The sequence below is a fragment of the Micromys minutus genome (genome assembly GCF_963924665.1).
Source record: "Micromys minutus genome assembly, chromosome: 26".
NCBI classification, from domain to species: domain Eukaryota; kingdom Metazoa; phylum Chordata; class Mammalia; order Rodentia; family Muridae; genus Micromys; species Micromys minutus.
In genome coordinates, this window is record NC_137961.1 from 16,466,546 (window position 1) to 16,482,975 (window position 16,430).

The window sequence follows — 16,430 nt, forward strand, 5'->3', positions numbered from 1 at the left end:
GGCGGGGGGGGGGGGGGGGGCAGCTGGTGAGGTCTCGGAAGGCTGTAGAAGTTCTTGGCTTTCCTGTATGTGCAGAATCTCATGTATTTGCAGTTTTAGTTAGAACCAGGAAGATAATCTGACCAGCTCTGCTGGCATTAGCCACAGTGCATCTCCTCACCTATGGGAACAAATAAAAACATGAAACAAAATGCAGAGCAAAAATGAATGAAAGAGATAATGTTCCGCCTGTGATCTGAGACTCTCAAGTGAGGTGAGATATTATAGAGCTCGTTTGGAGATGCTGACCAGTGCATTGCTGTAGATGGGGAACCAGAAGCTTCCGGAAGCTCGGCCATTCCACACAGAGGAGAGTCGCCCTCTAAAAACTCTATTTTGATAGGTTTGTGACAGGAGGTCATCCAAAGATTCTGACTGCTGGGAAGATGTGACTTAGCAGGCTGGTAGCTAACATACTCTATCTCTGGTTCACTCACAGGAGTCCAAGGGAAGAAAGCAAGATGGTCTCTGCTGGGCTTCACTTCCTGTGTCTTCTTGCACTTTATTCGGTAAGCACAGAAGGTATCTGCAGGATATTTCCTGACACCCGTCCACTCCATACCATGAACACTCATCACCACTGTTTATTTTTGAAAGGTGGCTTATTAAAATTGTTCAGAAAGATGTGATATGTTCTCGTGTGATGTATCCAGGGAAGTGACCACAACCCTCATGATTGCCTATCAGCTGAAGGGTGCACTTTATCCTCAGCTCTTAGAAGCTAATAAGCCATGAGACGGCTTAGCTCTATAGTTATAGCTTCATTTGTTTCTGTTTCTGCTGCTGATGCCTAAACCCCGGACCTTGTACATAGACAAGCATTCTATCACCAAATGACAGGCAGGATTCTAGACTGAACCAAACCACCCTTATCCTGTAGCTTCTGGCCAGAGAAAGGAATTACGTGATTTATCTACAGGTCTTTATAACCCAACTTTAAAAGAAAATTATGAAAAACACCCACCAAAGCATATCAATAAACTAATTTTTTCCCTGTTTTCACCTTTCTATGCTCTGCCTTTTTATTTTCATAGATGGCTTAGAGGTTCGTAGTTAAATTTGTCTTTAGCTACACCTTCTGCTGTTGCTATTGTCTGACAGGCTTTCAGCACTGAACTGGGTAGACAGTGGGGTACCAGCTCTGTTTTACTCACAAGCTTCCTGTGGTGCAGAAGAATGCCCAAAGTTTTGCTGTCTTATGAGCTAAGATCTCAGGTGTGTTTTTACTTTATTTCCATAAATAAAAAAAGGAAGTTTTTAGCTTGCCGCACCTAAAATCTTGCTTCCTTTTTTTCTTGTACCCCAGAACAACACACCAAATTTAAGTCCTCAAAATTCTTCCTAAGGCCTGTACAGTTTAAAAATTTTAATGTTTTTATTAATATGCACTATACATAATACATATGTCTATTTTTAATACATCACATGAACCATCATGTATTTTATTACCCCACCCTCCAAGTCATAGAACTGAACTAAGCATTCTAGATACTCCTTCAAGGTTAAGAGGGAGAATTCGCACAGCCTGGGTCAGAGTGAGGCCCATTGCTCTTCCTAACTTTTCTACCTCTGTCATATAGCAGGGCAGTGACATCAGAGCCAGGTTCTAATTTGGGTTACCACTTGTCCACGAAAGGAAATGAACTGACTAGCTTTAAACCTCAGTTTTTTTGGCCTTTGGGATGGGTCTAATTCTAGCATTTGACATAGGGAAGCTTTTAAATCAAGGCTCACCATAACCTAAGCTCTGAAGACATCAGAGCCATTAGTGGTATATCTTTCAAATGTTCACCCTTTATATCCTTATAGACCTGCCCTTCATAATGAATTAGGTCATCTTAACAGGCTTTTCTCAGCACAGAGATAGGAGGTGATCACATGATTATAAATTAGGAAGCAGCATTGTGACCACAGAGAATAAATGTTTGGCTGTAGTACTTTGCTGGTGGTGGGCTCATTTTCTTCCTATCTGAGGTGACTTGCCTTTCTCTCTGTCTCCTTGTCACTCCCACTACGCCATCTTTCTCAGCTCTGACGGGGTGGTTTGGTGACTCACATTGTACACATTCATTCTGAAATCTTTATAGCCCTAATAGTCATGTTAATGGGAGGGGAGGAAGATTTGTTGCCCCGATACGAGGGTGCAACTTTGAACCCTGGAACCGACTCCCTCTCTGCAGTGCGCTAGCTGCATACGTAAAGTGTAGCCTTGCTTGTGAGGTCTGTGGGCTAAGGAAGTTTCCACTGCTGTGGGTAATTGCAAAGCTGATTGCTTGCTGGGTGGTCTTGGAGTCAAGCCTTGGAGCTTGCTGGCAGCATTGCAGAAAATACTGCCTCTAACTTAGATCTATCAGAGTGACACTAGAGGCCTGTGCCCAGTTCTCCTGCCTCACCCTCCAGAAGTAATGGAGAAGACCTGAGAAGAAGAAAGGAAAGGCTCCTGAAGGAAGGCAAGCTCAGCGAGGTAGTGGCTAGAAGTCTGGAAAGTTACTGTGAAAGTTAAAAATGCTTTCAGTTGCAAACAACAGGAAATTGGGATGGGGAGCAACTTAAATAAATGAAGGGTTATTTCTCAGAGATAACAGGAAGCCCAGATGATAACCAGGGCATGGTTATCCATTCTGTGATATAGCAGAACCGGGAATGTTTTTCTCTTTGGACCACTGTCTCCTCACAGCTCAGGGTGCCTGCTCAAGTTGCACATACAAAGCCAATGGCCTTTCTGAGAACAACAGGGAGGGGCAAAAATATGTCATCTATAGCTAGCTGTCCTTTCCCATTAGGAGACAAAAGCCTGGTCTCCCCATCTTCCTCCCTACCTCTCCATCCCTGTCATGAACAAGAAGTCTGAGTCTCAGTGCTGTGTCTGCAAGGGAGCCTGTGAGGGAATCCATGATGCTCTTACCTCTGTGGTGGGTGGCAACAAGGACAGCTTGCCTGCCGAGCAGCCACAACTGGGCAGAGAGGACCCAAATCCAAGGCCTTCTGCTCTTTTGTCTGTTACTGTCTTTTATCAAACAGTGTCAGCTCAGTCAGATCCAGTGGCTGAGATGCAGGCCAGGACGGTTCCTTGCCTCTTGTGTACTGATTGTTTGGGTTATTCCCAGTAGGAAGCAGCTTGTCCTCCCTGAAGAACGGGAAACAGATAGTTGTCACTTCAAAAGCATTGACTTGCCATGAATGTGTCTGACTCTAACCCAATCTATCTGCTTCCACCACAAACTGGAGGCCCAAAGAGCTCCTAAGAAGAGAGGCCAGCACTCAGATTCGGGCACTGACTTCCAGGCCTGGGTTTGAATGCCTGTCTACCTGCTTTATTCTGCCCCCATCTTCCTTCGGGAGTAGTAGTAAGGGCCAGTGGGGATGGCAGCCATTGGCTATGGAGTATTCACCAGGAGTTGGAATGAGAGCCACACCTTCTGGCATATCCCTATCACAGCCAGTTTCCCTTCCATCACTTTTGCATTCCCTGGTGGACAATAAGGCCTATGGGTTTCAAAGGCGGGTTTCAGAGTTGCAGGTTCAAATCCTGCTTGTAGTTACTCTGTGGACAAATAACTTTTCTACCCCTTAGTCTCAACAGGGCCAACTGAACTATACTTTCTGCAGTAAGCAGAATGCCAGGCTTCAATATGCTTAGTAAAGGATCCCATGAATACCAGCTTACCAAGTATAAACTTTCCTTACATCCTGGTTTGGATTTGAGTGACTGTAGACCTGCTTAGATTTCTAGAGGTCTTTAGACTTTAGAACCGTGTGAGAGACCACTGCTTGAAGTGAACACTTTATAATTTCAGTGTTTGCAAATGAATATAAACTGTTGGTCAGTTATGAGGTATGCTGAAGTTCCAGTTTGACCAGAATTTACCATGTGACTGGGTGCCAAGTAGGCACCGTGTTAAACTATCTACATATTCTTTTCCCCTCTGATAAGTTCAACTGCCTTTGGCATGTCTACAGATCCTAGGATGCTGGGGACATGTCACAAATGTCATAGAACATTTTAAATAGTGGGGGGTATTTTAAAAAGCTGGTGTAATCACGTATAATTTAGAAGGCAGAGCAGCTCCTGGGAGGCTGCAGACTTTTGTTTAGTTAAGACAGAGCATCTGCTGTTCCTGCCCATCACACCCATGGTTTACTCTGGGCTTTACTCTTAGTCTCCTCTGTAACATGGGAGTTAAGATTCTTCCCATGGGATAGAAGGTCTGGTTAAATGAGAAAAAGCCCATTGAAACTCATGGCGGACTACTTTGGCAGGATAGGAGAGTCCCTCAATAAACACTAGACCAGTTCGCTCTCTGACCAGGTCTACACTGTTTTCGCCCACTCTGGAGCTCCACACATTCATACTCAGCGTGTCTTTTCTCTCTTTATTAACAGACAAGTGGCTATGGTCAAGAAGGGAAGTTCAGTGGTCCCCTGAAGCCCATGACATTCTCTATTTTTGAAGGCCAAGAACCAAGTCAAATCATATTCCAGGTAAAGGCTGACCTTTGTTGTCGTGACTTCTCCTGTTCACAGTGGACCTTCATCGCTACTGAGCAGCAGGGAGTGACGTGGAGGGGGTGGTTTTTATCATCTGTGACGTTGATGAGGCTGAGTTGCAGAGTCGGGTGGGTATAGCACCTAACTAGACCTGGTATCATCACACAGGCTCCCTGAATTGCTCCTGTGACCAGGGCGTCTGTTCCTCTCAGAGGAGGCATTATGGCCTCTGCCTCTGCTCTGAGGAAAAGATACTGATCTGGGGAGGTGCTGGTTTTCTGATCATTAGGACATCTGCCCACCAAGCTTGGCCTGCGAGATGAATATTTTGGGGAGGGAAGGAGGAGCTTCTCTCCATGACCCCGGCCTGATTTCCTCCCCACCTTTTCCAAACACAGGTTGATGTACTTGCCTGTGGGTTTCCCACATGTTAATCACCTTTTCCATTACTGTGATGATTTTAGTTTTACTTTTGGTCACTGTGATAAATACCGAGACAAAAATTAACTTATGGGAGGAAGGGTTTCCTTTGGCTCACACTAGTAGGGAGGAGACATCTCATCACGGATGGGAAGGCAGGGCAGGAGGAGCAAAACCAGCTGCTCAAATTTCATACCTGCTCTGTAAGCAGAGAGAAAATGGGAAGTGAGGGTTAGGCTATAAAACCTCAAAGCCCCTTTCTAGTGACCCTGGGATGTATTTCCTCCAGTGAGCTCCACCTCCAAAAAACTCCAAAACATGGCTGCCAGCTGGGGCCCAAACATTCAAACACACAAGCCTGTAGGTGGCATTTCATCTTCTAAGAACAATGACACACTATTGAGAATGGAAGGATTATGACTTAGAGGAGAAAAGTATTTTGATTTCTGGCTTCCATCCTGTGGCAAGTCAGGGCATGGTGGAGAAATCAGAGAAGCAGGAAGGGTCATAGGATAAGTTCTGTACTCTGGAGGTGCTCTCCTCTAGAGTGACCCATTATTCTAAGTTAGTAGTTCTCAACCTGTGGGTCGCAACCCCTTTGGAGTTTCAAACAACCCCTGTCACAAGGGTCACCTAAGACTATGGGGAAATACAAATATTTACATTATGGTTCATAACAACAGCAAAACTGTATTTATGAAACAGCCACAAAAATAATTTTATGGTTGGAGGGTTGCCATAATATGAGGACCTCTATTAAAGCGTCACAGCATTAGGAAAGTTGAGAACTGCTGCTCTATATAGTCCCCACTTCCTATATAGAAGTTGTCCCCTGGTGATGTTCACACTCTTACAACCCAATATCCTCAATGGCATCGTCAGATGGAGACTGTGCCTTCAATACATGATGCCTTTTGGAGCGGGAGGCAATTCATATCTGAGCCATAATCCTGGAAGGTGGTTAGGTACCCATGAGAAGCAGTAGGGGGCTGGGGAGATGGCTCAGCTAATAAAGCATGAGGACCTGAGTTTGGGTCCTCGGAACCCACATATGTGAAACACTCGATTAAGTGGCTCATACCTATAATGTCATCACTGGAGAGACCGAAACAGGAGGATGCCAGCAGGGGCTTGCTGGCCCAGCTTAACTCTTCTTGCCCAGTCAGCAAACTCTAGGCGCAGTGAGAGACTCTTCCTTGTACCAGAGAATGGAGAGGGCCTAGGGTGACGGCTAAGTGGGTAAGGGCACCTGCTTTGTGAACACAAAGACCTGAGTTTGAATCCTGGGCACCCACATGAGAGTGGGGTATGAGTGTGTGTAACCTCATCGCTGGGTGAAGAAGTGAGATTGCACTGGTTGGCCAGCCTACCCCAACGACAGTGAGAGACTTCGTCCCATGGCAACTAGGTAGAGAGCAATAGGCAACGACACCCAGAGCTCTGTTCTGGCTTCCTTGTCTGTGAGCAAAGAAATGTAAGCTGTGTATTCACACACTCATGTTTCCATACCACATACAACATGCGTCACATGAAATAATGTGGAGAATAATAGAGACTTCTGATGTTGAACTCTTACCACACATGCATGTATACACACACACACACACACACACACACACACACACACACACACACACGAGAACATATACGCAAGAATGCATACACAGAACACATAAACGTATGGTGAACCATACATCTGAAGGTAGAGTGAAGAACCTTGGTTCTCCCCACCCCAGGAGGCACTGATATGCAACAGAGGGCGATAACATCCCCTGGAAATGTACCAGGGGGTCCAGAAAGAGCATCCTCTCTACATGTGGTGTCTGCCTTCTCTTCCCACCAAAAGCATCTTCATAGCATGGAACACAGAGTAGTGACCTTGGGTGGGAACAGTTTGATTCTTAGTTGCTCTCAAGGACAGAGTGTTTCTCTTGTGCTGTTTTGCTCCCCTTCCACATCTTTGTTGCAGAGTCATGGAGGTCATCTTATTTTCCAACAACAAGTCTGAGAGCACACTTGAAATATTCTGGTTGGAATCTGGGACAGGAACCCTCTTTGCCTCCAGAGCCCATGTTCGACAAGCTTCAACAGCACAGGACAACCCACCGGTTTATTGTACAACGCAAATGGGCTTGACTTAAGTTTCTGGTCAGAAAGATCTGCCCTTTGACTGAAAGCTGGGCAGAACCCCGAGAATGCAGGGCTAGGGGTTTGCAGCATGTCTTTCTCCTTCTCTGCCCTGCCAGGGAGCTCCTGTCAGCGTCTCCCTGACATTTTTTACCCATTTCCTTAGCACAATTACACCTTACAATCTGATATGAAGTTTACACACTAGGCAACACATTTGTTTATATTTTTTATTAAGTGTAAATTTATCCCCGACTATCTTACAAATAAATGAGACTCAGACTGTGGTTATTTTATTTGCCTCTGACAATTACTGAGGGGTAACTCCTAAGGTTCTCTTTTAACTGCTGGCCTGGTTACCTTCCTGTGAGAGACCCCAGATACTTGCTGTTTCTCCTGGCTGTGTGCTCATGGTCCATCTCCCCTCATGACCACTTCCTCTCTCTCCTCTTCTTCCTCCTTCTCCCCTGATCTCTCCTCCAACCAGGTGCCCCAAGTACCTTTCTAATCCCTCCACTGTCTGTCACCAATTTTATTTAACCATTAGTTTTAAATAAAGAAACAAGGTTTACACAACAAAAGCTTGTAAACGTGAGAAGTCACTTGCAGGCCTAGACCTTCTGGTATAGAATTGAGCATTTCTATACATAGCAATAGACCAAACCTCAACACTATTGTATACAAGGCATCTTTCTCAGTGATGCGGGCATAAAGGATCTCTTGTCCTGGTGAGCTTCCTGGCTGGAAGAGGAGCTGGAAAGTGAATCTTTCACGGAAGAATCTTGCGAGGGGCTGGTAGACAAAGGACAGGAGACAGAATGACAAATTTTATTTAGTTCTGAAACTGTCGAAAAATTCTGAAATATTGAGAATATAATTTAACGATATCATTTATCCCTTCCCTATCTTCCCTCCAAACCTTCCCATATCCCCTCCCTACTCTCCTTCACATTTATGGCCTTTTTTTGCTAATTGTTATCTCATGTATATAAACATACACACACACACACACACACACACACACACACACACACACACACACACACACTTACACATAACCTATTCCTTATGTTGAAGATACTGGGCAACACAGTCTTAGAGGAAACTCCCTGATTCTCTGGCTCTTACAATCTTTCACACCCTCTTCCATAGTGTTTCCTGAGCCTTAAGTGTGACAGAGGCAAGCGCTATTCTTTATCAAATAAAATTACCACATCATCCAGTTATGCTATACCTGGGCACATTTCCAAAGGATTGTGAGTCCTACAAGAGACGCTTGTGAATCCATGTTTATGTTGTTTTGCTTGAAATGGCAAGGAAATGGACAGCTAGGTTTGTAGCATATAATAATACAAACCCAAACCCATGCTATCACCAATTAGGCACCGGCTGGCGGTCCTTGTCTTTTCCCAGCCCAGTACGAAGACTGCATGCTTCCCTTTGGCCAAAGCCTATCCCACCAAGCTGGCTCTGCCCCTCCAGAGCTCTGAGGCCACTCTCTCTTCCCTGCATCATCCAGCCCCTGTGACTTGCTGTGAGTCACAAATCTATATAACTCAGTAAAACCAAAACTCTGGAGGTTTGTAATTAGTCAGATCTATATCAGTAAATTCTCAACCCACAAAATGCCCACACAATGAACTCAGAGCCAGTTGATATTGATATAAGCTGCCCACCTAGACTGGACAAATCGTCCTGTATTATTCCATCCCTTCTATGATATTCACAGCTACCTGTGGTTAGTTATAGCCACATGGGTCGGTTTCTTCCTTTTCTTCCTCCATCTTCTCTCTGTCTCTAAAACTCTCAGTCTGCCTTCCTTTTCCAATCACAGGCTCTTGCCCTATCTTGCTCCAGCCCTCACCTGCATACAGACGGCCATCCACATTTCCCCCCCTTTTGTCCACTTAAAAGGCCCTTTCCTCTTAAATATAAACTGAGCACAACTGTTAGCAGTCCGTAATTTATAAAGTGTAAGTGATACCTAATACCCAGTCCGTCATTTTTTTGTCAAACAAATAAAATGCTCTGTTATCTATCCTAACTTAAAAAGGCTTATAATTCCTTACCTGTTATGTCCTGGTTTAGCTTGAATACTATCTGAAAACTATCAAAATACCCATGGAGCCAACGTTACAGGAATATGGGTGTCCTGCAGACTATATTATACCATCTTTAAAACAGATAAATCAAACTTTCTTATAGGAAGCAGGAAGTTTCTACCTGTTATTCTCGCTGCTTGGAGCTCCAGACTTTTATTAATACCTGCTCATTAGCGGGCAAATATTACTGCTCTCTGCCTGGAGACAGTGAGTGTACTGTTTGTACTAGTTCCAAACCCTGGGTGAAATTCCCCACATGACTCAACTTGGGAAAAACCTGTATTCTATCCTTAAAAGCGAATAAGCCAAACCTTAACATTAAAGCACACTTTTATTAATATCTGCCTAAGGAAGCAAGCAGCTTTTCCTCTCTGGCTCTCTGATTCAGAGCAGCCATCCTATCTCTTTTCACAGCAGGGGGCGGGGTGGGTGGGTGGAACCTCAGAGCCTGTGAGCAGAGTCTGTCCCTGTTTTATTTGTGCTAAGGTTTCCATGCTTGAGCCACCAAGTGACTCCGTCCACTAAGACTAAATCTCTAATTTTCAGCTAAGAATCTTACATTTCTAGTGGATTCTTGCCTAACACATTGGATCACCACCTGTAGCATATAATATTAAAAAACCAAGTCTATGCTATATTATTATATTCTTTTCCAATGTCCAATCACAGGCTTATCTTGTGCCTACCCTCACCTGCATACAGACAGCAGTCCACATAGGTTAGGTACGTTTCCACTTAGAATTAATCTTCAACCTGTTGGTTATAAGAGCATATTATTGCTTATTGGTTCTTGATTTGTTCTATATATTCTTGAAAGTGAGTCTTGAAATTGTCAGTAATGACAGTTTCATTATCCTAATATTTCTGTCCACTCTCCCAGCCTTTGAAGCACTTTGGAGACTGTCTCTAGCATTTAGGTGTGTAAATGTTATACATTTATACAATAAAATAGCTATACTTTCCCGGCATATTAACCCCATAACTTGTCCTCCCTTTCAAACAGGATCTCACTCTCCAGCTCAAGCTGTTAACTCATTCTGTAGCCCAGGCTAGCAAGAAATCTTTTTTGCCTTAGCAAAAGAAGTAGACGATTAATTTTTAAGTTCTCTGGTTTTTCACTAGCTCAAATATTTTTTTCAAGCTCCCCAAAATATTTATTTTAGGTAATACACTAAACTCCAGAAATCCCATTAAAAAACAAAATGTGTATTTCTGTATTCTCTGTTTGGTATGACTTATTTCCCTGCTTTCTCTAGTCTGCTGAAGACGTCTTTCTTTAGTTCTGGATCTATTGAAAATGGGCCATTTAGGATCTTTAGCAAGTTCAGCATTAGGGCTTCCTCAGAAACAGATTTTGTATCTACACTGTTACTTATTTAGTTGTTTGTCACACCATCATTTACTGGACAGTAGACATTTTAAATGATGTGATATTACCATATCTAGACACACTGTCTCTTCCTTCCTCAGAGCATATTGCTTCTACTTCTTGTTTAGTGGCTTTTATAGGCTAAGTCTGAAAAGTTCATGGCTATATTTGGCCACTGAAATCCCCACTCAGTGCTCAGTTAATGACTGCACAGAGACTGTGTTAGGTGCATCGGATCAATAAGTCTCAGCCTTTAGCATCAGGCACTTGGAATATGTTGCGGAACTCTGCCAGGAGTGTGGCGGACAGTTTATAGCATTCACTTTCCCTTCTTTTCATACTGTGCAGAGCCTCGGCATCAGCCGGGAGGGGTTAGAGCCTTCTCCGACCTTTTCTGGTCACGCTGGCGGCTCTGTTAATGGATGATGTCTCCAAGGAGTAACACACGAAGTTTGCAAAATCCCCAGTGGGCAGTTTACTCCCCAGCCTTTCCCTTAAACGTGTGACCGGTTTCTCATTTGCTTCAGCTATTGTTCCTGCTCCAGCTTCAACAGTAGCCATTGCTGACAGTTCTGAAGATTATTTACTTTTAAAATGTTTTTATTTATTCTCGGAAAAATCTTACGTGCACCTTGTATACAATGTATGTTAACCATATCCGCCTCCCACTCCACATCCAATTCCCCCACCCCTGAATCTTCCTGACACATCTCCCAATGTCATGCCCTCTTTCTAAATGTTTTTTTAACCCCTGACTCCAACTAGAGCTGCACATATGTGTGCATGGTATGAGGTCATCTACTGGGACATGGTGTGCCAGTGGCCACACCTCTCCTAGAAATAGCAACTCTCCCTCCCCGCTGGAACCATCAACTGCACTATTTCCTAAGTGAGGGCTGGGCCTTCGTAGCCCTACCCCCACCCATGGTGGAATTTTAACTTAGTTCATGTATACAACATTATGTCTTATCCAAAAGACAACATTTTCCTTTCATCCCTCAGCAATATATATACATATATATGTGTAAGTATATACATTATATGTATGTATGTATATATATATATATATATAATCACAGAGGCTTGCCATATAGCCCTTGGTTGGCCTGGTGTTCACTAAATATCCTAAGCTGGCCTCAAACTTACAGCAATCCTCCTGCCTCAGCCTCCTGAGTGCAAGTGTGAAGTACTAGAAGTGCTATGCCCACAAGTTTTGCACGGTTCTTTTCTATAGAAGTCCCAGGACGTTGATAGTGAAGGAGAACATCATTAACTAAAGACACCAGCAGACTAGATAGTGACAGGTCTCGGGCAGTGGCTTTGGGAGTTCCTGTCTTCTTTGCCCACTGCCACACTGCCATGGTGAGACAGTACTGTCTCTTCCACTCTCTTTCACACTGAGCTGGAAAGTCAGTGGGGTCAGGCAAAGGAAAACATCACGGTTTATTGCTCGTTGGCATCTAGGAGGGTTTTGGTAAGTTCTGCTGCTCTGACAAAGTTGATAAATCGGTGTTTGCCACCATCTACCAACATTTTCATGATTCGATGGAGGAAGAGCAGAATCTCACTCCACCTCTCCCACTGACGTCAGACTCGTCTTAGGACACTAACAGCGGTGCTGTTTATTAATAACCGTGTGATATCGACAAGCGAATTTCAAAGCCCTTAGCCTTGGCGTTCTCACTGTGTTTGGCTGACATGCACCCTGCTGCTTCTGAGACAACCACAGCCTGCCTCTACTCTTGTGTACTTTTGTTACTTTACACAGAACTTTTTTCCTTATAATGAAGCTCAAAGGATCAATATTGATCATGTTATATGCTTTAAGAACTCATGAATTCATACATACCTGAGTTTTCAGCTTTGATAGTATAATAACATTCCCTCTTGCATTGTAAGAATGTAATTTATGCTTAAAAACTCTGAGACAAATTTTGTATGTTATTGTTTATTATCAAAGACTTATACTTTATACCTCAAGTCATTTCCATATCCCATCAAAAATATATCTATTTCTTTGCAGTCTAATATCCATGAGATATCCTTAAAATTATTAATGAAGTTGAACAACTTTTATATATTTTTAGTTTCATGTATTTGTTTTTTTTAATTTTTTTTATTTTTATTTTTTTGCTGTTCGTTTTAAAGAAGCTTTGACTATCTCATGAAGAGTTGCATTGTAAAAAGTCACCATGAAGATTATCACTTAGGAATATGTGACATTGAAGGCACTTGTAGACTGTTTTTCTAAACATTAACTCGTGTCTTCATCTTTGTCACAAGTTTTAAAACCCTGAGTGACATCTTTTGGTCTGGCAATAAGGCTAGAAATCCTAATGTTTCTTAGATGCTAAAGTCCTGGCTCTCAGATATTCAGTGAAAACTATCTTTTAGCCTCAGCTACAGTCGAAAGCTCCACAGCCTTTCCTCAGCGTATTTGGTAGCGTAATATCTTGTTTACTAGGAGAAACATGTTCTAAATGCTACCGAGAGGATGTACAGCCAAGATGTTAGCATTTGCCACAGCAAACGGCTCAGGGTTTCTGATTTGTGCAAATGAGAAATGGAAATGGGCATCTTTGTACGGATTGCACAGCATTGTGTTTTCCTCAGGACCTGATCTGACGTCTTTTATTTTTTTTCCCCAGTTTAAGGCCAACCCTCCCGCTGTGACTTTTGAGCTGACAGGAGAGACAGATGGTATATTTAAGATAGAGAAGGATGGACTTCTTTATCACACAAGAGCCCTGGACAGAGAAACAAGGGCAGTTCATCATCTGCAGGTGAGCTGAGACCGGTGGGCGACACTCAGGTTTCTGCAGCACCCCAGTCGTGGGATCCCCAGGACCTTTATTTCATGCTTCTTGTTCAGCTCTCCTGACATCACCAAACTACAGTCCTCATATGACCTCCCTCCCTTCTTCCTTTACTCCCTTGTTCTCTCCCTCCCTCCCTTTCTCCCTTCCCCCCTTTCCTTTTCCCCTCCTTCTCCCCACCCTTTTGAAACCAACTACAGAGGGCTTTTTGATTGTAGTAATCCAATTTACGTGATCAAAGTCCTCAGAGGAGCACACTGGGGCCAAAACCCAGCACTGGGCCTCTGATGTGCCCTGGTGCTTAGTGTGTGGCTGTTGTGTGGGCTCCGCACCCACAATGAAGGCGGGCAGCATCAGAGCTGCGCAGAGACACTGGGGCTCCCAAAATGCAGAAGGACCTGACAGTCCCATTAAAAGTGCCCTTCCTTTTCTTTTCCCACAGCTTTCTAGTGGGTTTTGAACAGCTAGAAGGTCAGAGTGCTAACTGAAAGAGAGCAAGCTGGAAGCATCTTGTCTGTCGCTTTCTGCCATGGGCTCTGTAGACTGCCCACTGCACCAGTTCTGAGGAGTCATAGTGCACCATCGTATGAGAACTTCTCTGTGTCCAGTCCCCTGCAATCTAGAAAGCCACTGCCATCATAGGGCTGTCTTAACTGATCGGACCCCTATTTTAGCAGCGCATACTTTGGACTTCTATCTTCTGCAGTCACCAGGCCTTTGGTCTTTTGAATCTTAAGTTCCTCTAGGTGACTTTTGGGCATTATCTGAAGTCCAGAGCCACAAAGTGGTTTTCTTTTCTTCAACAACAGCTTGCAGCCTTGGATTCTCGTGGATCTATAGTGGACGGCCCTGTCCCCATCATCATAGAAGTCAAGGACATCAATGACAACCGACCCACGTTTCTCCAGCCAAAATATGAAAGCTCAGTGAGGCAGAACTCTCGCCCAGGTAAAATAGGCCGTCTGAGTGTGTCTGTGGAACGTGAAAGAGCGGCATTGTGTGGCTGACAGTTGTCACTATAGCTCCTCAAGCCTTACTTTCTTATGTAAATTTCATAGAGACTCGAGTGCTGTTTTATCTTGCCAACTGTATGGACCAAAGTCTCCCATCCTTGGCCCTGTTTAGTTTGGGTTTCGTAAGATGCTTGGAAGTATCTCTGACCTCTGTCTACAAGATCCCAGATACACTCCTCTCTCTAAGCCATGACAATTAAAAACAATGTCTCTAGGAGTTCTAGAGAAATGGCTCAGCAAGACCCCTTCTGCTCTGAGCACCCATGTTGGGTGGCTCATACGTATCCCGTGACTTTAGCTTTAAGGCATTCATTGTTTTCTTTTGGCCTCTGTGAGCACCTGCATTTGTGTGCACATGCCTCTCCCCCCAATTAATAATGAGGCAAATCATTAAAAGAGTCTCTAGATCTTGACAAATGAACAGTGAAAGTCAAAACTTTGATTCTTTAGTGACCTTTCAACTCCCACACAGCTCGAGAACACCCAAAGACTGTCTGGAAAGATGAGCTTGCTGTTCCATATCCTTGTGGGATACTTGGAGTCATTGTTGGCTCCATTCCTTATGGCTGTTCCCCAGCTGTGGTTCATTTCTTTTCTATGTTAACCTACCCTCTAAGTCTAGACCTTTGATATTTCCATCCACTGCTATCAAAGAACCGTTTGTGTGACTCAACCCCTTTCTTTATTCAGTTGTCAGTAGCCAAGTAACCCTTCGGTGATGTTTCACGGTCCCTGCCCCTCGGATGGAACACCAACAACCCATTTATGTAGACTTTGCTACATAAGAATATTCAAGACAGAAATGTCTTTTCTCTCCATGAATCAACTCTCTTAGAGAAGTGATTTTCAAAATTGTAGAACTTCTGTGTTATCTTAAAAGTTGGAGGGAACGCACAGAAAAATTTAAGCCTGTGAATTATTCCTAGTGGTATCTGGTCAGTGTTTACTAGCTGTTTCTCCTGGGGCGAGTGGGAAGAAGTGTGATTTGGGCCCTTTGCAAGGTTTCATGGCATAACTACTTTACCATGGCCTATTTCAAATTACCAGTTCTATTAATACATGAGTTTACAGACTTTGGGTCTCCTAGTTTTAGTATATGGTGTTTTAACTTGCATGCTTTTTGTAAAAAACTTTTGAAAAACAATTGACTGAAAAATTTCTGGAAATTCAAAATTGTGCTCTCACAAGGTGGGTTCAGTATAGCACTGGCTAACATCTTAGAAAGTGAAACGTTTACTTAGTAAATAATTTAAAAGAACACAGAGTGTTTAATGAAAACTAAACTTTTTTGAGACAAAAACGTAGTTTAATGAGAAGGATGACATCGTTTGAATCTTTACAAGTTTCTTTAATGTCTGATGAATAAAAACGACTGGGTTGAAGGTGTGTTTCTGCACCTGTGCCGTCACCACGTGCTGTTTTGGGTGAAGTTGTATATGATGAAAATTAGCCTCGCACCAATCTGTAGTTTAGGAAATGAGGAATATTTTAATAGCGTTTTCAGATATTATGACATTCTTTGATATAGAACCACAGCTTGAAAAGCACATGCTTCTTGCAGATGAGTAGCAATATGGTATTGGTTTATTTCATATTATTTTACGTTAAAATCTACTAAATTATCTTGCTTTTAAATGGATCTGCTCCGGATATGATTTCAAACATCATAAACTTCTTGAAATATGCCCGAGGACTCTGATAGGCTCCTGGACCATACTTTGAAGAAACCCTACTATAAGGAACAAAATCAAGATTAAGTTTTCCAGTTAGGAACTCGGGATCCAGTCTCTCTGCATCTTCCGAGGCAGGACATGGACACAGATGGTTTAAGTTTCAAGTTTCTTCTTCTGTGTTGCTTCGTTACCAGGAAAGCCTTTCATGTACGTCAATGCCACAGACCTGGATGACCCGGCTACCCCCAATGGCCAGCTTTTTTATCAAATAGTCATCCAGCTTCCCAAAATCAACAACGTCATGTACTTTCAGATCGACAACAAAACAGGGGCAATCTCGCTTACCCCAGAAGGTGAGTCAAGGCAAGCCCTCACGAACCTCA

General features: G+C 43.4%; 1 protein-coding gene across 1 annotated transcript in view; it reads left to right on the forward strand.

Annotated features, from left to right (window-relative positions):
- Positions 1 to 500: 500 nt before the first annotated feature.
- CDH17 (cadherin 17) overlaps positions 501 to 16,430 on the forward strand; it is a gene marked incomplete at both ends in the record, with an annotated part of 43,438 nt that continues 27,508 nt past the window's right edge. The window contains 5 exons of the mRNA XM_080938757.1: positions 501 to 548; positions 4,423 to 4,521; positions 13,194 to 13,328; positions 14,171 to 14,309; positions 16,242 to 16,400. Of these exons, the coding sequence (XP_080794883.1) occupies positions 501 to 548; positions 4,423 to 4,521; positions 13,194 to 13,328; positions 14,171 to 14,309; positions 16,242 to 16,400 (580 nt within the window). The remainder of the gene's footprint in view (positions 549 to 4,422; positions 4,522 to 13,193; positions 13,329 to 14,170; positions 14,310 to 16,241; positions 16,401 to 16,430) is intronic.